Source organism: Varanus komodoensis, unplaced genomic scaffold, assembly GCF_004798865.1.
Source record: "Varanus komodoensis strain SLA01 unplaced genomic scaffold, ASM479886v1 scaffold45, whole genome shotgun sequence".
Taxonomy (NCBI): domain Eukaryota; kingdom Metazoa; phylum Chordata; class Lepidosauria; order Squamata; family Varanidae; genus Varanus; species Varanus komodoensis.
The window spans coordinates 3,201,434-3,227,411 of record NW_025336011.1 but is presented as its reverse complement, the minus strand read 5'-3'; the positions used below and the strand labels follow the sequence as shown (position 1 = coordinate 3,227,411).

Below are 25,978 nucleotides of genomic sequence, written 5' to 3'. Positions count from 1 at the left end.
TGTGTGACTGTGATTTCGTACTCTTACTACACAATCAGATGGAGGCAATCCAGACGTAAAACTGACAGGAACTCTTTGGAAACCCCATTTCCACTTAAGCTTTTGCCAGATGAAAAGTACAAGTCCATGTTTCAGTTTGATGGAATCTGGTAAGTTCTTTATGTGCAACTTTGCTTTTAAGAGCATTTAGATTAGAAACAGGATAAAAACTAGGGGCACAATGCTATGCAAATTCAAAAATGGCCTGGGCTTTGCCAGCTGGGATATGCTCAGAGCAGTAGGCCTTTTATCTGTATGAATTTGCATTAGAAGGGTGATGTGATTTAGCTGAGATAAGAATAATCCTTATGATTGTTCCAGTGCAAGATTTACAAAAATTATTGATTCATCCGGTAAAACTTTTGGTTATAAATTACATAATACTAATGCAATGTGATGTGATGTATACAGAAACCTCCAGGGACAAACCAGTTTAATAGACAGACCATCTTAACCACCACCCTATAAATTTGGGGCTTTCCTCCAAGTGTCAACTCCAAGGGAAGCAAGAAGCTGAAGAACCATTCATCCCTGATAGATTTCAATTACTGGTTTAATATTGCTGCCTGATTAGAGTATTGGGCAAGTTCAGCTATATATTCCATTTTTATGTTGGTGAGAGGTATTACAAGTGGCGGCCCAAAGGCTGGGCTGGATTTACCTTCTGATTGTGGTGAAAAAGATATTCTTGTATTCTCTGTATGCACTATGAAATTACTGACGGGTCCAGGTTTAGGCACATCCCTCTGCGCTTGCAAAATGGGTTTCCCTGTTACGCCTCCTGCGCAGCAGCTCCTCTGCCCCCAAAAAAGCTTCAAGAATGCTTGCAGCTGACTGATGAAAACCCTCAAGCACCAGCTACCGGCCTATATTATCAGAGTCCATGATAAGAAAAACCAAAGAGAGAAGCTACACTGGGAGTGTACAATCAAAAGAACATCTGCGGTTTATTCAGACATACAGGAAATACATGCAGGGTGTGGGCAGCCCTGGAAGGCACTACCAAGGTGGAGTCTGCACAAAAAGCGTTTACAGTGGTATTTTGGCTCACCAACTTAATTTCGTTCCACGACTCTCGTCATGACCCAAATTGGTCATCAAGTCAAATTTCCCCATAAGGTTCAATGTAAACAAGGTTAATTTGTTCTGCAACTATTAGTTTTTTAATCACAAAAATTTGAAACAAAGTGACAAAGAACAACAAAGATCACAGCCATCTCTCGCCCACCACCCCGAGCACGAGCATGCCCATCTCCCCCCCCCCCCCGTGCCCGCAATCGCGCCTGTCATCCCTGCATGAGCGCGATCACATTAGCGGACATAGACGGGCACAATTGTGGGCGCGCTTGGAAGGGGGAGACGGGTACGATCGCGATCGTCACCTGATGCAGAGTTCGTGTCCTGAGGCAAAATTTTCCAGAAGTTTCTGTTCGTGACCCGATTTGGTCATGAACTGAGACGTTCGTGAGCTGAGCTACCACCGTATAACCAGAGGTCAAATGGCCGTTTGTCCTCAGCAGCACAATATGACTGTTGTCAGGACCTGAACTTACAGCTGGCATTTTCAAGCATTTCCAGGCTTGAAACATGGAATATATACTTTCCCAAGTATATATCTGAACTATTTTGAGAAAAGCTGCAAATATATGATCAACTTCTATCCAGGATGGCTTGGCAAGGTTTGTGAACGGTGCAGCAGGACTTTGAACTATGGCTCCCAGGGTCTCTGAGTCTTTGAATGGCCAAGGACTGATGTGGTGAACGAACTGATTGGAATTTTGCAGAGAAGAGACAGAGGGTGATTCTTTCTGCCAGTTGCCAATTTCTTTTCTTTCCTCCCACAACGGACAAGCATCAGAGGAATTTTGAGGGAAGCTATGACATGTCATTGTGGATATTGATTGAGATTTGGTGCAGTTTGGGGACATCATGACTATTGGAGTGAGGAAGGGAAATACTGGATTTCAGCCACCTGGATGTTTGGGACCTTTGACTCTTCTATCTTAGTGTTTTAGTTGAGCCCAGTGGAAAGAGGGGAACTCTGGCATAGATGATCTTACGGCAGAGTACTCACAGTGTGATTGGCACCATCTGCTGGATTTGCCACAAGACTGCAGACCAGAGATATTGAAAGAAATGTTTAAGCTAAGAAACTAAACCAATCAAATAATATCAATGAATTAATATTTTAACAAACTGGATTTAGAGTGTGATTAATCAACCTAGCATTCATAGTTAATAACTTAACGTATTAAATCCTTGCTTTCTGCTTCGTTCCCGCTTTCCTCCTTTCTTCCTCCTCCTTTTTCTTTCTCTCCTCTATTAAATGAATTGAAACTATTCTTTTAAATGAGAAAAACATCGCTTCCTAAGTTTTGGAATATATTGAAGATTTAGACTCTCTGAGATAGTAAGTAACAAACTGTATGAGATATATACCCAGAGGAGAGGAAATAAGAAGAAACAGAGAATGGCTTCAACCAGGTCTAAAGAAAGGAAGAAGATTGAAGTAGCTGACTCAAGATTTTAATCTTATGGACAAGTTCCAAACATTAGTAAAACAACAAACTCAAGTAGTTCCTAATCAAATCCAAACACTTGCAAGTCACTTAAAGCAATTTGAGCAATTTCACTTGCAAAAGTGAAACAGAAACTACATCCTTAAGATAAGAATTACAGCAAATGATATCAGATTTTAGTAAGGACATTCAAGAAAATTCAAAAGAAATTACAGAACTCAAAGATAAACAAGGAAAAAGTGAAGTACATCTAGAAAGACAAGATTTAATGTCAATTGAAAGTCTGAGCCAAAGAATAGAGATTTTGGAAGTTGAAAGAAGAAATTCTAATTTATGTTTCAGAGGAATTCCAAAAGATCTGACAAGAAAAATCTGGCAGATAACTTCTGCAAAATTATTCAAATATTCAAGGAAATTTCCCAGATGCAAAGAAACTGACTCAGTGCACACTCATTTTGTGCAAGAACCACTGTGAATTATTTCCCTCTGTAACAATGCAGAATTGGTGCATAGGACAAGTGCCTGCAAAGAATTTATGCAGTGAGTTGCAGAAATTGACAGAGACGGTCTCAACCAGGAGAATGACTGGTGCTGTCCCTGAGCTATGATATCAGTGTGGACCGACTCAGTTATGACAACATTTGTGTAATGGCAAAAATTATGTAATTTATGTAACGGCAGCTAATATTTGGTAAAATTTAGGCAGAATATGAATGGACAGATGGTAGGCTAATACATGTAAACATCCTCTTGTGTTACCAATGTTTCTGTAACCCAGCTCATCTTAGAAAATTGCCCAAATAATGGAGGACAAGAGAGAATTCCTCATAGCTAAGGAAGTCTTACTTTGGATTTGCAAACCTGATGGAACAGGTTGAATACCTTACAAATATGTGTCTTCATGGGAGTCAGGCAAGACATTTTTGTCCTTTCCCACTCTCCCTCTATGTTGGAAGGGGCCAAGAAGGCCACCAAGTCCAACCCCCTGCTGGTGCAGGTCACCAGTTTCCACCATCCACTCATCTGAAGGAGCATCCTTCCACCCAGTGCCTTGGCCAGGGCTGCTTCACCCATCCACATCCACCTGATGCAGGAGAGATGGCGCTTGCCCTCCCAGTTGGGATGCAGGTGAGTGCACTCAGAATCCTCACCTGCCCAAAAGGAAGGAGCTCCAAGGAGGGATCTCAACTGAGGCCCCATAAGCCAGACAGGCCAGTCTGGCAGGCCAAATTATTCCATGGGCCAGAAGTTCCCCATTTTTATTTATTTAGAAAATTTATTTAGAAAAAAATGGCAGTTAGAGGTACCCAGATGGTACCCTAAAGACTAACACTTTTAATGTAACTTACAGTCTTTAGTGGACAGTATCTACTTCATCAGCTGCATTAAGTACAAACCTCAAGTGCATGTAGTATATATGCTTGCAGGACATTGTTAGCAGTGAGGGCTAAGGGTTTGAAATGAAGAAATTCTAGCTGTAAATGTATCTCCTGTAAATGATCATCACCTTCTCTTCTTTCTCCCTCCACACTTGTACCCATTAGGCTAGGACCAAAAAATCACTGTGAGTGTGCCAGAACCAGCAAGATGACGGTTTATCAGTTGGATAACTACATTGATAAAGATAAACTTGCTGCCCTCACAGAACGACGTGAGAAGGAATTCCGAGATTATCAGAGGAGGTAACTTTACCTACCCCAAGCAATATCGAATTATACCCCAGAGCGTGGTCTTGTGGTATTCAAGCTGGTGCCCCCAAATGTTTTGAGCTATAACTCTCATCAGCCCCAGCAATCATGGGAGATGTAGCTCAAAACATTTGGGGGCTCCAGCTCACATACGCTTGTTAGAACCAAATGGAATCATATTTATGGTTTCTCCACTCAAGGTGCTCTTGATCCCTCACACATGGAAATTTGCAGGGCCTTTTCACAACACCGTCATTTTCCAGGGCTTCTCCTATCTTTTTAAACCATTTGTGTAGGTTCTTGTGGAGCCAGGGAAGTCGGCTATTAAAATTCAAACGGGAACAAAAGCCTCATGTAGCATTGCAATTCGGCTAAACTGAGCTATGCCACAGTGCCACCATGTGGTTGGGAGGTAAATATAAGCCCATGTAAAAGACACAGTTTTCCTTGCTTAATGAAAACAGAAGCCCCAATATAAACCAGGAGTTAAACCCCTCATGGAGAGAAGCCCGTGGCATGGATGGGATTTAAGCTTCTCATGACTAAGGGCTTTTCATGGTCCCCCACTCATGGAAATTTGTGGGTCCTTTTCATGGCACTGTTAATCTCTGTTAACCCTAAAGTCTGTCTTCCCAGGACTCTGCCCTGGAACTTCTCTGCAGTGCTGAACTCTGGAATAGGCAAAATATTTTAAACGGGAAGGTCTGTCGCTCAGTGCTGGAGCACACAGATTTGATCCCTGGTGCACCCAAGGCTGGACCTCAGATCTAAAATCTAGGGCCTCCAGAGCCCAGGAGAACTCCCCAAATGACCAGTCAGTGAGTGGCAGGTGCCAAGACAAACTCAACCTTATTCCAGCGATCCCCATCATCTTCAGCAAACAAACAAACAAAAGTCAGTCTACAGCCAGTGCTAGATGTCTTGTTGAGTAGAAAGAAGCTTCAGCCAGGTGTCCCCACGTGATGCTTTGGCACTTTGGGAACCTGGGAAACATTGCCCACAAGCTTTCCTGCCACTCTTGTCCAGGGGCTCTCTGGTGTTCTGACTTGAACATGGGTGAATTTGCTGTCTTGCTTCGGACAACACAAGAAGCCACAGTGGGTTGACTAAATCCTACAGCAGGCCATGGCTAGTTGGGTGATTTATAAGCCAACTAGCTTATAAGGAGTTTGGATAATGAATGAAACCGACAGGGCTTATAAACCACTATATGGCTTAATGTGTTGTCTGAATCCAGGCTTTGTATTTTGTCCTCGCATTTTAGAGTCATTCTTCCAAAGAAGCTGGTTTAAATGCACTGCCACCACCGCACCCTGTCAGTCTTTTATGCTGGCTTTTGAAGTCTTCACAGTTACCTCACTACTTTTGCCGTTTCTGCTTTGGACCCCAGGTATCCACTTGAGACCAAAGATGTCCTTATTGCACAGCCAAACTCTCCTTTAAGCTACCCCTTTCAAGGAGTCGAGGTGATGCCTTTGCATACTGTTATACTTCCAGGTAGGTCATCTGCTGTGGCTAAACCTGCTGCTTGTAGAAATGAAACAATGAGGGATGTTTCAACTGGACTGGCAGAGCTGCTGTAAGGTGAAGAACAAGATGGCGTTGCCCCTTTCTATAAGCGCAACCCAATTGGACCAGCAGCTGCATTGTCCTTCAACCCTGGGCAGGACATCATCTTCTACTGTACCGAAGGACTCTGGAAAAGCCATGGCACAGAGCTCTGACCCCTTCCCCCAACACACACACACACACACCTACCCACCCCTCAGAAGAGTTGCTTGGCCCACGTGGCCCTTGACTCAAGTCTATTTCCCAGAGTCCTAAGAGTCCCAGAGTGCCAGAGGAAGGTTTTGGCTCAGCTCAAATGTGATGTCGGGGCAATTATCCATGGGAATCACAGCTGGGGAGGGAAAGGTGAACCCTCTCTTCCCCGTGTCTCCTATTCCTCCCCTCTGCGTGGCAATTAAGTTTAAGATCTGAAGTGTCCCTTGATGCCAACAGAAAGAGAGCCTCAGGCTTATATCAACTGCACTGCCAGTCTGTTGTTGGTCCTTATCTATCAGACCTAATGTCTTGGCACCAGGATATCAGAATGATCCATAATTCCCATATGGATGGGCCTGCAGTTAAGATTATCTTCCTGTATGTCTCACCACCAACACAGGAACATGGGATAAGGTTTACCACATGGCAGCATCCCACCTGTAGAACCTTTTCTAAAGGGAGATCACACTGGCTCCTTTATTCAGTTCTAGGCACGCCACTAAAACATTTTTCTTCCATATAGTTTGTTAGTGTTCATGTTTCCGGATACAAGGTTGGAAACAGAGATCCAACGCTGGAGCTGGGATCCCTCTTCCCTCTCCCAGGCAGCTGGCATGGAAAGGACCATGCTTCTTGGGGGTTCTGAGGGTGACCACAGAAAGGAGTAAAAGGGGCTGGGCAGAAGGCCAGGAGACCAGGCTGCTAGGATGCGATGCACCCTGGCAGTACGCCAGCTTCTCTGCCCCCCTAGGTGGCTGAATTTGGCCATTTAGCTGACTTGCAGGATAGGGAGCACCAGCGAGGCAGAGATCACCCCAGAATCCCCCCTCCCACCTGGACAGGATGCCCCTAGGACTCCGAGGTCCGGGCTCACAGGCGTCTCGACTGGATCACCTGTGAAGTGTGTGTGTTAGCTCAACACTTCACTGTTAAGCTGTTCTCCTGTTCTTAAGGTTGCTGTAGGGGGTGTTTGAAAACATTTACATTGTTTAAAACTGTGCTTGTGTTTTAAAGTTTAAACGTTGTTCTTAGTTTTAATTGTTCAAACCTCATTCAGGCTGAAAGGCAATTTAGTTGCATTGTCTTATTGCACTCCCTTGCACAAGGATTACTAGAGCTATTGTCCTTCGCTCTGGATAGTTTCTTACAGAACCTATGTTAGGTTTAGTCCTTTGGTGTATCTGTAAGAACGAATGTTGGCGAAATCTGCAACAGATTCAGATGAGTGAACGGTTCTATGAATCTCTCTTGTGGATTTCTTTCCTTTTTTTGGCAGTACTTTTTTATTAAATTTTAAAACAGTACTAAAAACATCAATCACCACAAACATCGGAACTACTGAGTCAGCCCCTTACTACATATCTTTTAACATTCTATCCTCTTGTGGATTTCTTAGCAGATCAGATCTTTCCAAGTTGCATGGATTTCATAGAAGAATTTTTTTTAAGTTTCGGAGGGTATGTCCACTAATACACACTTGCACAAGTAAAACAAAATTCACAGATGTCCTTAAAAACATCTGATTTCATCTGTAGATGAGAGGTGCCAGACAATCCATGAAACACACAGGGAACAGACTGAACAAAATCCATACATCCCTGCATGGTACCACACTGAAATCTGAGCACAGAGCTCATTTCTCTCATAAACAGCCCCTTTGTATGGGCAGGACTTCAGGTTCAAAGGACCTAGTTTCTGGTCAGGCCTGATCATTTGAAATCTCTTCTTTTTAGAAAGAAAAACATGCATTCATGTTCTACTTTCCTTAATTTCTCTTTTCCTAGCTGCTTTGTCATAGGACTAAATCCAATCATTTAAGTAGTAATTATACATTAGTCTTGTTTTTCCTTTCAGGTAATCAGCAGGTTGGAACAAACTGCCATTAGCATTATTGTGGCTTAAAAGGGCTGGTTGATTATTTGCTTAATTATTTCATGCTTTTCATGCTTGAATTTTTTGCCCCATGCGGTAAAATATCTTGGGCTGTCTCTGTTGGAATAGTGAACAAAGGGAGAAGATGATGAAGTGAAATCTCCTTTCTGTCTTTGCTCAGTTTACTTAACTGGGGAAAACAAATACATTGTAAGATGGAGAAGAAAGCTAGTTGGAAGAGTGAAACACAGAAGGGAGAATTTGCAGTGGGTGGAGGTATTTGATGTATGACTTGCTGTTCCCTGTAATTTAAAAGTTTCAGTTTGCTTTACTTCTTGTAGGACTTGGTTTCCATGGAGCAGGTATGGAAGAACAGCAGGTAACTTGGTGTTTCATAGACTTTGAAGTATGTGATCTCACTCTGTCTTTGGGATGGCTTCTCAAGAGAAATGCAAGACTATAGCCATTTTTCATGTCATGATAAACCATGGTTCCTTAAACTGTGGATTGTTTGAAGTGGGAGTGAATGAGCATGCAAATTCTTGATGGTTGCAGCTGGACAAAGTAAATTCCGCAAGGAACCTCCATCCCCGAGTTAATCATGATGATGTCTGAACTTGGAATGATTGATTGTTGGAGGAAAGACAACTCAAGATTAAACCATGGGTTATAAGTCTTCCCAACAATCCACAATTCCAGGTTCAGATGTCACAACAAACAACTAAGAGGAAGAGAGCCCTGGGTTCTTTAGCTCAGCAGAACTGAGTGGATGGCTGGGAACTAGTTCACTTGCTCACTCAGTGGCTTGCTCGCTCCTGCTCATTGAGCACTATCTGGGATTTAAACAAACGTGAAGTTTGCCGACTCCAAGAGGAGGCATTCATGGACAGCCCAAAAAAACTTCCCCCTTCTTTTGCGGGTGGGCGGGGGGGGGGGACTGTTGAGTGACCCATTTCAGTATATTATTTCTGTTCCATGATTGGCTTCCTTCTGCCACTCTTGCCCTATCTTGGCTTCTGCCTTGCCATCTGTTATGCCTTCTGGGCCCTTATCTTTTATCACACACATTTCTTCTTTAATAGCCCAGAATGTTTCCTCAATGGCCACTAATGGTTTGGAAGTATTTGAAGAATTTGCTGTGGTGTTTTGAAGACAAAGAGTTCTTCCAGACTAGTTTTATGGTGCAATCACCTTCCCTCACTGTGGAATTTTACAAGGAATCCTCACAACTTCATGCTCCTAGAATTCTCTTTTGCTTTCCTTCAGCTTCTCTTCTTGTTGTCTTTGTCTTTGTCTTGTCTTTGTCAACAAAGACATTAAGAATGGAAAGCAGCCCAATGTTTTGCTGGTGTGAATAGGAAAATACACTACTGAGGCACAGTGGATGGAGGTGTCCCTGGGGACGGCAGACGGCATGTTTAGGATGCCTCTTCCTGACTTGCACTTCTGGCTGCAAAGTCATTTCATGTAATGCAGGGCCACTCTATTAAAATATATCTTGCCTCCTTCCCTGTGTTTTGCCTCTTTGAGCTTCCTAAATGTCCCTTCTCTCCTGGAATCAAGGAGTTGCAATACCCACCCCCCACAGCATCTGCCAACACAGCACAAATGCACTGCAATTAACTACTTAATCAGAGGATTCTACTCCACCATCTTTTCCCTGTTAATTGATCAAACGCTTATGCAATTCTTTCTAAAGAGATAAAAATACAGAGAGATTAAAATGGGGCTCTTTTACGCTCTGAGTCTGAAAGGCGGGGACCACAGCTTTCTTTCTGCTGAAATGGAAACCTCATATCCAATTTACAAGCAGGAGAAATCAAACCAGCAAATTTTCTATCCCTGTTATGTACAGATTAGCCAGGATTGTGAAACTTGATCAGGTAGTCTAGTAAACTCTGCTCAGGAATTAACTAGGCCAGGGATCAAGCATTCTTGGGGGATATCAGGACATTGTACAGCCTAATCTATATTAGCTTGGGACAGTCCTCTAGCCCTGCGTTGCAGAGACTAGCAGAGCATTTTATGATGGAAGAGCAGAGCCAGCATTTTTAAAAAAGATGTATTTGTGCATTGTTAATGGGAGCAAGAGGCAGCAGAAATTGTTCTCCTGTTTGAGCTGTGAGCAAGGGGGCAGCCTTCTGCAGGGCTCCTGTTTAGTCCATTGAGGAAAGGAGGGGGCAGCCCATGGATGCCTTAAGTGGAAAAGGAACAAAGCTCTTAGAGCAATAGCAGCTTCGCATCTGGAAGCGCTCACAGCACATCTTCTCTTCTCCCACAACTAAGGCAGGGAGGAGGATGGAAAGCATGCAGCATGGCTTCTTTGCCCTGCGAATGGGCACATCGTGGCTCCAAAGCCTCCTAAACCCTTCCCCCTTGGTTCTCCTGCAGGTTTCCCAGGGGACCCCACAATAGCAACAAGTTTTCTCTTCCCCCCTCATGGACCCAAAAGCCCCCTGAAGCTGAAGCCTTGTCCACTCATGGATTACTGCAGCACGCTCTAACAGGGGGCTGCCCTGGAAGACGGCCCGGATACTTCAATTGGTTCAGAACAGAGCTGCCAGGATGTTAATGGGGACCAGCCAGCTTTCACATATAACACCAGTCCTCTCCCGTTTACACTGGCTTCCAACTGAAGTCTGGGCACAATTTAAGGTGCTGGTTATGACCCATAAAGCCCCAGATGGCTTGGGTTCAGGATACCTGAAGGGGTGCCTTCTTCCCTTTGTGCCTTCCTGCCCCTTGAGATCTGAGGCAGAGGTCCTGCTCCATGGGCCCTCCTTGAAGGAGATTAGGAGGGAGAGCACCCGGAGGAGGGCCTTCTCTGTGGTGGTGCCCTCGCTATGGAATATGTTCCCCAGAGAGGTTCACCTGGTACCGACATTACATTCTTTTTGGCATCAGGCAAAACCACGACATTCACATGGTGGGCATGTCGTGAAGGGAGCCGGCTGGAGCCGGGGGTCAAACTAGATGACCCGCGAGGCCCCTTCTGACTCGCTCTGTTTCTCTGTTTCTATTCTCCTGCTATTTTAATGTTTAATTGATTTTAACTGGGGTTTTAGTATAGCAATGGTCAGATGCTGTGGGGTTTGTTTCACTGGGGACAGGATAGAAAAGCTTCTGACAGATTAAATAAATAAATAGCGACTGGGTTCAGGCTACACACCAACCCACAATGGCTTCAAGGCCGTGGTGCCTCTCTTCCCCTCAGGGGTGTTGTGCTTTGCATGGACTCTCATGGCCTGTCACTCTGGAGCTTGTTAAAAGTGACCTCTAGGGGAAAAGAGGCATAAAGCCTCAGCAAATGCCAAATGCTTCACGGAGTGCCTGTGACAGTCACTCCACGGTGCTGCTTGGGCACCCATTGGGTGGTCGTCACCAGCAGCGACTCCAGTGTAGCAAGTGGGATTTGCTGCTTTTGCTGAGTGACTTGCTCACTGCTACTCTGTATTCGCAGTGGGGTCAGTTGCATGGGCTCAGAATCGGGTTCAGCGGCCCAGGTTTGCATGATATGACAGCCCAGCACGATTGCACCCCCATAATAGGTCATTGTGCCATGCGAACTTAGTCATTGAGCAGTTTGTGAGTTTTCCACCCATCCGTCCAACACAAGGCAAAATTACAACCGGCCCCCTTCCTTAAGCACTTGGAGAAAATGTATGGGCATCACCACTGACACTGGGCTGTATGTAATTCATGAACATACCATGCCAACATAAGGATTGGCACGTGGGGGAAAGATGGTTCCAGACCCACTATTTAGCAATGTGATGCAGCTGATAAAAAGTGGCTTGAAAAGGGCAGCAAGTTCTTGCTTATTAGTGCCGTATTTTTACTGGCAGGCAGCGAGAGGAGTGGGGTTTTCTGCCTTGCTTGCCATAACAGCTTGGGCAGCCTCCGGTGTCATGTGCCTTGGCTTGTGGGGAGGGCACTTCTTGTTCCTCCCCCTCAGAAGCAAAACATCTTGGGCGAGCCCTGAGTGCATAAGTCAAAGTCAATTGAAAATGCCATGCTTAATAGTTTCAGGTGTACAAAGGCTGTGACGAGTGTGTGAGTTACCAGTGATTGATCTGGACGACAAGCACCTGGGCGGATGCACTCAGCACAGCTCTTCCTTACATTCACAAGAGGAACAGAATAAATGATTCCCAATAAGCCACGCTATGCAAACTCCTGTAATTTGCATACTGTATGAAGGTAGCTCAATTCTTGTGTGTGCTCCAGAAAAGTGCAAAGCATGCGTGGCCTTTCCTATAAATTGCTTGTGCCAGAGGAATTGCCCCCTTTACTGTGCGGTGTCGCAATCTTCCCAATATAATCAAGTGGTCTCTTGACTTTCCAGTCATGTGCCAACTCGACACACCAAGGGCATAGATTGGCTTACTGTGGTTCTCCCACCTGGGTGGAACTCTATCCTATAGAGACCTTGAAACCTGCACTTTCCGGTCATAGCAGACAGCACGTTAAATTGAGCAAGTGATACTTTAAATGCTAATGAGCTGTCCTGTGGGAGAGAGGAGTTAGATGGTTATGCAAAAGACTAGATTTGAATCACATTCTTATAATCCTGTGCAAGATTAACTCCGAACAGGTATCCACACGCAGGTGTTTGTTCCAGGACTAGGCGGAAATATAACTCACATTTTGACCCCCTTTTCAAGCTTAAATAACGAGTGTTTTTGCTATTTTCAAGGGTGGCACAAATTTGGAGAGCTATTGTGCAAACCTTACCTGGTTCCATTGCTGCTAGCTGCCTTATTAAATTTCTCACAGTGCACCCAGAAGGACACTGAGTCATGGTGTATCTTTGTCTCAAGGAACATTCGGGAAGTAATAATAGTATCCCCAGCTGATGGCTGCCTGTGGTCATGGGTATCAGTGTGGACACCTTTTTCTCCCCAAAATGCCCCTCAGCATGGCATAGGGTTGTTCCAGGGGAATTATGGGAATAGGATAGCCAGCAGTGCTGAGCTGCCAGGACAGAAGTCCCAACTCCACTGCTGTGGCAGCTAGAGCTCTTGGTCACATGACATGACTAAATCGTCATAGGTACAACCCCCAGTCAGAGCGATCAGGGGTTGTACCATATCACGTATACCTCGCTATTGTGGGTTATTCAAGGATTAAGGGGAAGGGTTATCTGAGGGTTGTTCAGCCAATAAAGCATGAAGGCTGGGTTTGCATGGCATGAGAAAACCCCAGAACACCCCAGTCATGGGTTGCATATTCAAAATGGTGGTCACACACACCTGGTGCAGCTTGTCTTAGATTGAATAATAAACCAGGCTTATAATGCATATCATGCAAACTGGCTCAGAATGTGGAGGTACAAAACAGTCCCCTCCCTGCAAGTTGGGAAATAACTTCCACAAATAATTCTGATTTCAAGCCTTTTCTACCTCTAATTTAAAAATGCATGACTAATTTGGGTCAGGTTGAGGGGGAAGATTTTTTTTTTTAGCTTCTCAGGTTTTTTTCTTTTACCTCTCTACAAAATCTCTAGGTAATTCTACAGGCTTCATTTGGTGCTCTGAACACCCTTGCTGATGTTTCTGAAGACGTGGTGCGTGGGCGAGGGGAGAAACTGCTGAACATTTCCACTCGCCATGTACAGCTGCTGAATCACATCCTCAAACACGTCACTTACACAAGTACAAAGTACATGCTGGATGCAGTGGACGTGGGTGAGTTCGAGGCCACTGCCGGGCAAGCCCTCCAGGGGCCTTTCAGCTGGACTCGCTTTGGGCTGGGCAGAAAATGAGTACAGAACATGGAGACTGAGTTCACAGAGCGCCTTAAGCCGGGGTGGCTTCTTGTGTTGTATAAATGCGGCAGCAGGGCTTGCTAACTACTGCAAGCCACTCTGGCTGGGTTCAGACAGCATGCCAAGCCACCCCTGCCTTCTAAGCCACCATGGCTTACTGGGATGGAGGAATCCAGTTAACTGGGGTTTTAGTATATTAATGGTTGGATGCTGTGGGGCTGCTCTATTTATTTATTATTGTAAGCCATCCCGAGACGTTATGTGCCCTCTCACCCCTTGAGATCTGAGGCGGAGCCCTCCTTGAAGGAAATTAGGGGGCAGAGCACCCTTCTCTGTGGTGGTGCCACAACTATGGAATACGCTCCCCAGAGAGGTTTGCCTGTTTCCAAAGTCTGTGTTTCTTCATCATCATCTGCATTAAAACTAGCATATTTTGGATAGTTTTAGAACTTTCCATCCATGCCTAGGCCTGAACAATCCAGTTCTCCTTACTTGACTAGATAAGGTGGAACTTTGCAATATGCTACTTTTCATGGTTACTCGTCGGGTTATTTGTGTGACTAGCCTTGGAAAGGAGTGTATTTTGGAGACTTAGAAATTGGTACCCATGCTTACTGCTGAAACATCCAGTCCTTCTTATGAGTAGATTCTAGCTGGAGTACATGGGGAGTTAGTGGGTTTCTCCCCAGGGAGAGTAGATTCTCCTGCCACTGTTCCGCACTCATGCACTTTAAGTTTACTTGATCCAGCTTCTTTCTCAGTACAACATGGGTGGTTGGAATGAAGAAATACTGCTTCAGAGAAATGTTTTTCTGTGGGTGCTGGTACTGTTGCTTATATCACTACTTGCACACCCAGCTTTGTTGCTTTACCAATTTGCCACACTTGGAAATTGTCTAATAAACCAAGTTATTTTGGTTCCATTTTGCATTTTTAAACAACAACAACAAAAATGACATGAAGCTCCCCTTCTGTGCTCAAGAAGTTTAAGTCACTTGATTTTCTGTGAAGTGGGAGATGTTGCTGCAACATGCTATGTGGATTCCTGCATCCCCCCCCCCCCACACACACACACACACACCATTTTGTACTCATTATCTTTAAAATTCTTGTGCCTCAGCTTCTGTGATATGAGCTGTTGGAGAGTCAAAAGACTCCTCTGCTTTTTTTTATGTTTCTATAGAATCTGTACTCTGTTTCATTAGCCTCAGTGGGCACCAACATCCACTGATTTTTCGCTAGCATGGCCCATACTGGGAAAAGTGGGAGTTGTAGTCCAACACATCTGAACAGCATCAGATTGGGTTGAGACAGGTTGATCTACTAAAAGACTTCAAAATAGAAGAGTAGATTTCCATCCAGCAATCATAGGGTAGTGGTTATGAAGTCATCTGTGGAAAAGGTGGCAGATGGTGGAAGGACCAATTGAACTATGGGGGGTAGCCATGCAACTGACAGCTAATTAATAACTTACCTCCCAAATGTTTTCCAGTGAACTTTACAATAGGAACTCATCAGGTGAGGTTTCCTGTGACCATCCGCCAGCCAGCCCTCCCAAGACTGTTTGACCCAGGACCAGGTGAGCTTTTGTTAAATGAGCAAAGAACCACTCCATGGCAACAGAGCTCACTGATCGCCTCCTTACGCAATCTAAGCCCTGAAAGCAAATGCATCTCTCCAGAATGTACGCTGCTTCAAATAGGATGTATATCAGAAGTTGACAACATCCTTTGGATTGAACGCAGCTGGCTGGGAGCAGTGCATGCTAAAGTGGGCAAGGCCAAAGCAAAAGGGGCAATAGGGAAAATGTGCACAGGCTTGTAAGCTGAGCTTCAGAAATCCTAAGCTTTAATGAGTACATTTTCATTTACAATTGATTTTAGTGCTGCTGTAGCTGAATAATGGAAGAATTGTAGTGGCGCTGGAGGAGCTCGTGCTGCAGCCTCCTTTTTCTGTTCTTCTTGTCCTCTCCTTGGTATTTCTTGCATCTGCCACTGATGCTGGCCAGGACTCCACTGGCCAATCAGATTAAAGTGGTGGCTTCTAAGGGCAGGGAGGTTGATGGAGACCAAGGAACTGGCTGGAAAATGTGTGCAGTCGCTGGATCTCTCCAGCAAACCATGAGGATCCATTCAGCTCCTCCCAGACAGCTAGGATGGGAGAAGCAGCATGCACGCAGGGCTGGCCTTTTGCACATGCTGGAAACCCCGGGGTAAGAGAAATCATTCCAAATCTGTGGGAGGCGACTACAGTTAGGCACAGTGATAACAGCACCCCAGGCTTGTCTTGCACAAGACTTGCTACTAACTGTGGCAGGGAAAGCCTCTACCAATGTGTGAGAGTTAATGCAAGACTTGTAGGCCCAATTCACTTCAGTTCTTCACAAAGCATGGTTAATTAAGCCACGAATTTGTGATAGGGCAAACTCTCCAGCTTCAGGGCAAAGATTCTGGCTTTGTAGTATTTCAGGGCCCTTTTGTAGTGGGCTGTGCCAAAGTCCTCACTAAAACCTGAATTTCAGGGATCTGCTACGACTCAAGGCATTTAACACTGTTCAGATTAAGTAAGGCTGCTCAGAGATAAGCACCATGGAAAACTCCAGTTGCTGCTGTGGCAGGACGCCAGACAGGATGGCCTGTACAACGCTGCAGCCAGAAGGGGAGCCAGAGGGAGTCTTAAGGGTTTGGTGGGCTTTAGCTTCCATACTGACTAATGTTTGGCCTCTTACAGGGCCTTTAAACAAAGAATTCTCAGGGGCTGATGACATGGGAGTGACCAAGTATCCTAGTATCCTCATGTCCCATGACGTCAGAGTCTGAGCACAGGAATCTCTTGGGTCTTTCTGGAGGACTGGATCATGAGGAGCTGAAACCCTCCTGCTTCTTTTCAATGCAGAGTCATCTCCCCGAATCGTGGAGCTTTTCCTTCCAAGCATGTGGGGCCAGGTTCCTCTGAAAGCAAGACTGTGGAGTTCTGTGTCTATGACAGGCCTATATTGAGAGTTCCTCATTGTCTCTGAAATGAGGAATTCTGATTTAGTGTTGTTAACACACTGTATCCTGGTTTATTTTCCTGGTTTGTTAACTGACATTAAGCAAGAGCTCCCTGATTGGACATAATGGGGAACTCTGGCTTAATACAAGACGAGGTGTTTGTGGTGAAGTCAGTGCACAGTGGGAGGACGGGCAATGGAGGAAGCGCAGCTTCGACACCCATTCCTGACCTCCTATATCATGATCTAAGAAAGCCGTGGAGATTGTCTGAACAGGACCAAACAGCACTGATATGGAAACTAAAATCACACAGAGCTTTGATTGTATAAGCTCACACTTAATTTCTTCTTTGTGCCCCAGATAACAACATCAATAATATGGTGACCATCACAACAAAGACTTTCTTGCGCTACCACAAGCTGCGAGTTCTCATCAAGAGCATCAGGCTGTATTATCCAAATATGACAATAATTGTCGCAGATGACAGTGAAAACCCAGAAATGATTAAAGAGGCCAATGTGGAACAATTCATTATGCCTTTTGGAAAGGTACTCAGGCATATGCAGCTGGAAACTCATCTGAGAGGGATGGTGCAACTTGGTGTTCTGCAGTAGCAAGGGGATAGATCCGGCGACCCTCTTGGCCCCTTCCAACTCTACTATTCCATGATTCTTTGATATGGGAGTGGCTTCTTCATTTAGCGCCACTAAAGAGTGCTATTCTCTGGTTCTTTGAAAAGTTAGCAGCTCCTTGGCATTCTCGTAACCCTACGGAAAGGAGAGGCATGAACAGCCATGGAGTTCTCTCACTTTACAAGTTTTGTGCTATTAAGAGACACCATTCCCCTCGGCTAACAGAAGTGACTGGATGGGGAAGGGTCACAGGATAAGGCCTTGGTGGATGAAGGTTCTGTCCTTTATTTTCTCATCCTTGCAAAGTTATTGGCATCCCTGCCCCAGTGCATCCCCCTGCTTCACCCTCAGAGTGCTTGCTCCAGGATCCCATTCATCTTTCCTGCCCTCTCTCCTTGCAACCAGTCAGCCCTGAACCTCAGCAGGTCTCCAGACATGGCACTGTAGATGCTCCTTCCCATTGGCCAGATGCTGTGGCTGAAGGCAAACCTTAACAAGGAAAAGGGGGCCAAAATGATGAACAGGTTGGAGCAACTTTCCTATGAGAAAGCTTCCAGCATCTGGGATTGTTTAGCATAAAAAAAATAAAATAAAAAGACGAGTACAGGGAGACCTGATGAGATATGCAGAATTATGGCATGGAGAAAGTGAACAAGAAGTTTACTCCCTTTCTCATAATATCACAACTACAAGTCCCGTGTAGGTGATAGCAGAACTGATAAAAGGAAGTACTTCTTCACACAGTGCATAATTCAGCTATGGAATTCACTTCCATAAGATGTACAGACGGCCACCAATTTGGATGGCTTTAAAAGGAGACTGGACATATTCATGGAGCTGAAGGCTATCAATGGAGTCCTGATGGTTCTGTGGTACCTCCATAGTTAGAGGCAGTATGCTTACATGCACCGGTTGCTGGGGATCGTGGGTGCGAGGTGAGGTTGCATACATGTCCTGCCTGTGGATTTCCAAGGACAGCCGGTTGGCCACTGTGTGGTCCAGATGAACGTTGGCCTGATCCAGCATAACTTTTCTTATGATCTTACCTCAAACTTTTGCCTTTGCCAGCTGATCACTCATGAACCTCTTCTCAGCGGGCCCCAGGCGACAATTGTGTTTCCTGAGAAGATGGGGGCATCTGAGCTCCCATCGGCAGCAGCTGCCCCACCCTTTAGATGACCCCAAATGCCAGGCATTGGCATGGTATGGTGAGCAGTCTGAAACAGCAGCAGGCTACCACGAATGGGAACCGTGTGCTCAGCTTGGTCAACAGCTGTGGCATCACCCACACTCCGCAGGCGGAGTCAGGCACTGGTGGCCCTCCTGCGGCTTCCTGAGCAGGGGGAGTCCTGATACTGGTCCAGCTTGCAGGCTTTGCTCTTTGTCCTCCTCCCACACCCCCAGCACCTCATTCTCTGAGCAGTGCTTTGATGGGCCCTTTACACTGCTTGAGATAGCTGGGGCCTTTGTGGGGAGAAGGGAGAATCACATCAAGGAAGGAGGATGGGGGATACCAGGTAAGAAAGAAGAGAAGGGAAGTCTTCCTTCATCGCTTTGTCTTCCTTGTTGGCCCCAGAGCTATCTCCCACCAGCTGCTTTTTGAGACAATTTGAGAAAAGCAGCTGTCATCCTTTCTGGGTCGCCAGCCTGCTTGTCTATTATTTCCTCGTGTATCTACTGTATCTATAATGATTGGCACTCACACTCAATACCTGTAATTATGCATAAGTGGGAGATATTCACATGCATTCTGCACCCTCAGTCACACAGTAGGTTGGAGCCAGATTTAATCCACTCGGAGTGGAACCATTGAAATTAATGGGATTTAAGTTAGTTATGTTTTACTGAAGACCCATCGATTCCAGTCAGTCTGCTCTAAGTAGTTGATAAGCCCATTCGTTGTGATTGTAATATATTTTGCTGATGTTTGTGATTTGCCTTGGAAGGATGTTTTATCCTGAAAGGCAGGTTATGAAAAATTATAATAAATGGACTAGACCTGGCAGAATGCTTCAGAGGGATGGGAGGGTATGGACTTGACAAGAGTGTCCCAGCTTTGTGTGCTACTTTGGTGGCACAGGGACCATGGCAGTGCAGCTCGCCTGGGTAATGTGAGAAGCTTGCAGGAACAGCCAACACTCCCACATCTTTTCACACCACTGTAAGCCTCCGGAATCGTAAGCTGACACTGGCGTAGGCAGAAGATGCAACCCTGCGCTCCTGCGTGGCCTGGAATGTCTTGCACTGCCGGCCCCGGTGCAAGAAGGAGCTGCACTCTCATGATTCCCACATCGCAAGAACTAGGCTTTAGAGCTGTTGCTGGAATGAAAGTCAGCGTGGTGCAGTGGCTAAAAGCACAGGGCTGGGACTTAGGATCCCTGGGGTCTATTCCCCGCTCAGCCATAGAGCCAACCAGGTGACTTTGGGCCAGCCACAGACTCTCAACCCACCTACCACACACAGTTGTGTTGTGGAGAAAAGATCAAGAGCAAGAGGAGGAGAATGTTGTAAACTGCTTTGTGTCCGTTGTAAGAAAAAGGTGGGGTATAAATCTAGTGAGTGAGGAAGAGCTACTGTATAATATCAGGGCCAGCGCATCTCAAATTGCCTGTTTGAGATGAAAGACAAGGCAGCACCCACTCTTCTTCCATGTGCAAATACTGACCAGGCCAGCAGCTGAATCTTCTCCAGAGCTGTTGATGGTTCATGCATCCCCTACTGCATCTGAACATCTGGTGAGCTTATGGGTGGATTGCATCTCCTGCATTGCCTAACGGGAGGGCTGGCCTTGCGCAGTCCAGGTCCATCCCATGCACTGCAGGACTTCTCACTATAACCTGGAGGCAAGGGAAGGAACAGCAGTGAAGGAGCATTCCCAGCACTGGAGCAACATAGGAACCAGACTCAAGGTAGCTTTCAGGCATATGGCATTTCCTCAGATGGCTGGGAAAGGGGAGGTGCTACTTTGATTTCTCCACTGAAATGATATCCCATATGTCAAAAGATCCAGCTGGCCTGCCATTCGCCCTACAGTACCGCCTCCTTTTCCTCTGATGCCTTGCTTCAAAACCTTTACCACAGCATACAATAATTGATAGGCAGAACTGCTTTTTCACTGGAGAAAGAGCTCCTGAGTCACTGGGACAGCCTCTGAACATTTGTCTGATGCTTCCTCCTGGTTTGCTTCATCAGGGCTGGTTTGCAGGAAGAAACCTTGCCATCTCTCAGGTCACAACCAAATATTACCTCTGGGTGGATGATGACTTCCTGTTTACTGACCAAACCAAGATTGAGAAACTGGTGGACGTCTTGGAGAATAGCAACTTGGATGTGGTATGAAATTTAGCCTATTAACCTTTCCTCCAGACTCCTGGTGTAACTGTATCCTCTGTTAGTATCTCAGCCTGTGATTTTTTTAAATCATTCCTAGAAGCTGGTTGGATCCAGTTTTAGGTGCATGTAACAGAGCTAGTGGTGGTTGAGTTCCCTACTCCTCTTTAAGAAATCAAAGGCAACTCTTTAAAATATTGCACAGAAGGTTGGGGGACACTGCAAGATGGAATAAGTTGTGGTGGGGGAACGGCGGATCCCTGAAAGTCAGGCTGGAGTCAAACCCTGAAAACCCATCAGATGCACCTTCTGCTGTCAATGAACAGCATATCCTGCATCCAACTTTTGGTTCGTAAGTGGGGTGGGCCTGGATCATAACATACTGAAAGTCCAGGGTGGCTGCTAGAAACTTTTGTTCTCTCGAGGCCATTCAACAATAGTAATTCACCAACGTGTTCTGCATTTAAATTATAACTACAGCTTAGTTAGATAAACTTACCTTGCAATCCTATGCAAGTTGTCTTGGAAGTGAGATCCACCTCATTCAATGGGGTCTACTCTCTCCAGTAAGCATGTATCAGATTGTTGCCTGGTTAAATACATGCCTGTTAGTTGGTAGAGCAATCAAACCTGCATGAGTTTGTGCATGAATTAAAATAATGATTGTGAATGGGAAGTATACTATTTTTTATTTCAGATTATGTATTCATGTGTTACAGCAGCTACCATCTTAAAGTATTTCTCTGTGTGCATCTGCAGAGAAAAAAGAATGCATTTTCTGATCCAGCACCTACAGTGTTTGCAAATAGTTAGGCTAGAAACATTAGATTTATGTGTGGTGTGTCTATATTTGCTATCACACAGGTTTTTAAAAACCCTTGTACTAAAAATAATCATAAACACAAACAGCACACTTTATGTATTTGTTTCTTATATTCTGTATTAATTAGTCCAAAGGACTCTCTAAATGGTTTATAGAAAAACAATAATGATAACAATGAAAGCAAAATATAAACATCAAATAAAGCTAGCCAAAAATGGATAGCGATATGCAATAATGATAATGCACAATAAAGCATATAAACGAATAGTAACAATATACAATAACAATATACAATAGGCAGCTGAGAGATTAGGAGTGAATAGGATTAAATTAGTATGTTAAATATATATAGCAATATATTATTAGGGCATCACTAGGGGCAGATTTGCGCAGTGCATCCTGATGCATGATCACACGCGTCCAGGATTTTTGGCTAAATAGCTGGGGCAAGGGAGAACTCTCTGGACCAGGAGTGTGGGGAGGGCTTAAGACCAAAAGCCAAAGTAGCCAGGCCAAAATCCCCTAGATATTATTTATTTATTTGGCTCTTTTTTACCCTAATAATATGTTGCGGGCCTCTGGACAGCTTACAAGATATCTGCAGATCTCTTACTCAAACAGTGAATGCTGAGTCTTTTAGAAAATGCAGCAGTAAACATGATAACGCTTTTGCTCTGAAGAGGCAGAAAGGTGTGCCATCTATTGCTGCTACTAACTCTAAGAGAGGCACGAGGGGGTGCGAGGAGACAGAATGACGCAAAAGCCGGGAAAACATCAAACCATTGCCAGTGGAGGCTGGTGTCTCTAGGGTCAGTGGAGCAGCATATCCATTCTGAGTTTTAGTCTGACCTTTAAAGGTAGAATCAGTGGTGATGAACCCCACCTCTTGTTCTGACCATGGTGTCCTGCTCCAAGCCAAGGTACCCTAACTTAGGTTTGAGGATACTTAGGAAGATACAAAATAAAGCTTACACTCCCCTTCTCCAGCCCATTGGTCCCCTAGGTGAGCAACGCATCAAATTATCTTCCAGGCTGTTAAGAAAAAATAGCACCTCTTGCCATGTATTTTATACATTTCCTCTCTCCTGCTATTGTGGAGCTTGTCAGCATGCACCCAGGCTCTCTCCTTCTTTTCCTGGGAGCAAAGCTGTTTCAGTAAGGCACACGGTTTTGTTCTCTCAGCAGAGGCAGCTCTTATCTACAGAATGACTGGGGAAGGCAGTTTCAAGGCCATTCTCTCTGGAGCTCTTCTTAACAAGCTGAAGGCCATGAGATCTTGGCAGACTTTCAAGAAATTATTCTGATGTTTGGACACTGAGAAAGTTCATTACATGACCTGTTGAGTCTCAGTGTATCCTGGACATCCTTGCCATTCTTCTGGTGGAGCCTGAACAATGACCTTGCAAACTAGGTTCAGCACCATGGATAGTGCCTTAAAAGTTCTGACTGCTGCCCAGGGAGGGCTCTCACATGGGAGTTGCCTGTCTCCCTGGGTGATTTGCTCTCGGGAACAGGGTGGGCCAAGGGAGAGGGATCCCAGGTGGCTGTATCAGGCCCGCAGTCCTGAGGTTCAATAGTCCTGCTTTAAAGGAACAGAATATAAGGATGCCAACAACAATTGTAGGAGAAAGCTGAGCAGAGCTGTGTGCTTTACAGGTGGGTGGCAGTGTGGCTGGAAATGACTACAAGTTTAAGATCACCTATGAAGAAGGAGAGGACAGCAGCTGCCTGCACCTCCGATATGGCTCGTACCACCGCTTGGAAGGCTTCCCCAACTGTGTAGTCACCAGTGGCGTGGTCAATTTCTTCCTCGCTCGCACAGAGGAGAGCCGGCGTGTTGGCTTTGACCCAAAACTTCTAAGGGTGGCTCACTCAGGTAAAACCCACACCCCCATCCCCCAGCTCCAGAGATTTGTCCTAAAAATAGTCTCTTCTCTTGACCGAAGATTTATTATATTAGACCTCACTTGGCACACTCTTGTTCAACTGCTATTAAATTTCATTTGTTTAGAACTGTGTGGTAATGTTGAAACTTCCTAAATTGCAGTCCAGCTTAGGGAATTTTTTTCATGATGAAAAGGTAAGACAGAAGACATAATTTGCACTATTCAGTCTTGTTTTGAGGAAGACTCTTGTTAAAAAATGTTTCTCCAATCTATTGCCCATCAGATATGTTGGACTACAATTCCTAGCATCCCCTAGCCAATCATGCTGGCCATAGATTCAGGGAATTGTAGTTCAACATATTTGGAAGGTACCAGGTTGAGGAAGGCAGACTTAAACCAATCATCTAGAGATGGGGCAATGGGGAGAGGTGGAAATTAGTCCTCCAAAATTTTGTTTCTATACTTTGGGACTTAGGAATTCCGGGAATGCTTTTTGGAATAGGAATTCCCAGATGAGAGGGTAAGGAAATGCAAAAACGCAAAATGCATCACAATAATGATGTGCTATGACAGATGAAGTTACTTCCATGAAAACTGCATGCTGATTTTGTTGGGATGTTTACCAATTCAAAACTGTTAAGCCCCCTTCATTCATGTCATCCATGCGTAGGCAAACATGTGGAGGGTGAGCACGGCTTGCATCCCCTGGACCCACCTCCACAATGGCACACTGTGCGCTGCCCTTTCCTCACAGCCCCAAAATCACATAGGCTTGAAAGTGGAAACGGCTGTATGAACAGCTGCAGTCAAGCTCTCTGGGTGATAAAGTGTGTAGACAATGTGGAGTGCTTACTCATGAGCATCACATGCATAGCATTCCTCTTTCAGGCTTGTGCCCATGCCAAAATGTTGGAAGGAGGATGTATGGTCCCGCAGTGTCTTGCTTTAGTTTACTTATGTGTGGAATACATATATCAGAGATGGCCAGGCTTGCCCAACGGAAAAGCCACATACGTTTGAGAGTTGCAAGCAGGTGCCCACAGATGGCAGTGGTGGTTGGGGAACAGCAAGCAAGCCAGCTGTGGGAGCAGGTGGTCAGCAGGAAGTGGGCGCCCATGGGCACCAGCAATGGCAAGCCCCAAAATAAATTCGAAGAGCCTCAAGCAGCTCTTGAGCCTCGGTTTGGCCACCCCTGGCATATATAAAAGGATCTCTTGCACTCAAAGTAGCGATGGAGAGAATTTCATCTGATTCACATCTTAATCTGAATTTCCTTAGTTTTGCACTCTACAGACTGAAATACCGTTTTTTGGTTCAAATTCATGCTTCTCTGAATTTTCTAATGACATTCGCCAATCAAAGAAATGTGTACACAAATGTCTAAAGGGAAGTGGCATTAAAATGTCTTTTGTTAAGAAATCTGGTTGCAAATTTGTATATTAGAAAAAAATCATTTATTTATTTACTTAAAACATTTCTACCCTGTCCTTACCTGAAACGGATCTCAAGGTGGTTTACAAAGCAATAACAGTACATTAAAATATAATATAAAAATATGCAGTAGAATTCCAATTATATAATAAAATATCAACCTTAAAAATACTGGTTTGGCCTGTCAAACCTCACTCTCACTGGCAGGGGGAAAGGGTGAGTGCATAGAGGGAAACATGGGGTGGGTCAGAGCAGCCCTGCAGTCCTCAGTCCACTGGCCAGTTGTCGCAGCTCCTCGCTGGCACCAGCATCCTAAATCCACTTCCTAAGAGAAGTACAAAGATGCTATTTTTTAAAAAAGAGATCAAAATCTGAGGAGAATTGAATTTAAGATCAGAAAAATGAGAAGCTGAGAAAAACTGCAATTGAAAGATTTGTCTAACCCCATTTCAAAAGTTTGCCTCACAATTTCTTCCACAACATACTGACTTCTCTCTTCCTTTTCCTTTCCACAAATATTTTCTTCAGAATATTTTATGGATGGACTGGGGAATTTGCGGGTTGGATCCTGCAACCATGTCGTCGTCGGTCACCAGCCACGCCATTCTGCAACTAACTCTCAGGAAGAAACCTCAGAGAAGACTTACGGAAAATTTCGGATGAGTACACAGGCAGAGGTTCGGTTTAAGCTAGCTTTGCATTATTTTAAGAACAGGATGAAATGCTACACAAAAGCTTAACTGCACTCTTCCAGCTCACTACTCTTTCTCAGGTGGGACTTTTCTGAGTGATCTTGAACTGAACTCAGTGCTTCCAATTATCTTGTTCTGGAAACTGCCCCTTCTGGCATGGAACCACAAGCTGCCAAAAGAAATTTTGGACTTGAATGAAAACTCCAGTTCTTCTTCATAGTCTCCGTGCATCACACATGTGGACTTTTGTGCCTGTGCAGAGCCTGCTGTCAGGAATCTTCCATGGTTAAGCATTCATTTTGGGTGGAAACCCTTCCCCTTCCAGTTCCTTTCTTTTTGACTGCCATGCACCTAGGTTTGGAATCGCTCTGCTCTTTTCTGTCTTAGGTATTCAACATTCTTGCTTTTTTTCCCTCTCATTTTCCCCTCTCCTTATCCAGACTAATGCCCTTTGTTCCTCTCTCCTCCACAACCTGTTACTTCACTATTTTTTCTTTTTTAAAAAAAAAGAATCTACAGAAAGTATATATATTTCTACCCAC

At 44.9% G+C, this 25,978-nt stretch overlaps 1 protein-coding gene across 1 annotated transcript; it reads left to right on the top strand.

Moving 5' to 3' along the window:
* On the top strand, positions 1–25,484 carry B4GALNT2 (beta-1,4-N-acetyl-galactosaminyltransferase 2). The gene is made up of 10 exons (XM_044444509.1): positions 1–149; positions 4,103–4,240; positions 5,637–5,743; positions 8,224–8,261; positions 13,389–13,569; positions 15,142–15,228; positions 17,003–17,190; positions 20,467–20,607; positions 23,084–23,303; positions 25,273–25,484. The coding sequence occupies exons 1-10, from the start codon at positions 127–129 to the stop codon at positions 25,482–25,484; spliced, it is 1,335 nt and encodes a 444-aa protein (XP_044300444.1). The 5' UTR covers positions 1–126.
* The last annotated feature ends 494 nt before the right edge of the window (positions 25,485–25,978 follow it).

Excerpts from the sequence above, each read along its gene's own strand:
- B4GALNT2 (XM_044444509.1), top strand. The coding sequence starts at position 127 with ATGTTTCAGTTTGATGGAATCTG. Across the intron at positions 17,191-20,466 it reads TCATTATGCCTTTTGGAAAG|GGCTGGTTTGCAGGAAGAAA; the intron begins GTACTCAGGCAT and ends TTGCTTCATCAG. Across the intron at positions 23,304-25,272 it reads TCTAAGGGTGGCTCACTCAG|AATATTTTATGGATGGACTG; the intron begins GTAAAACCCACA and ends TATTTTCTTCAG.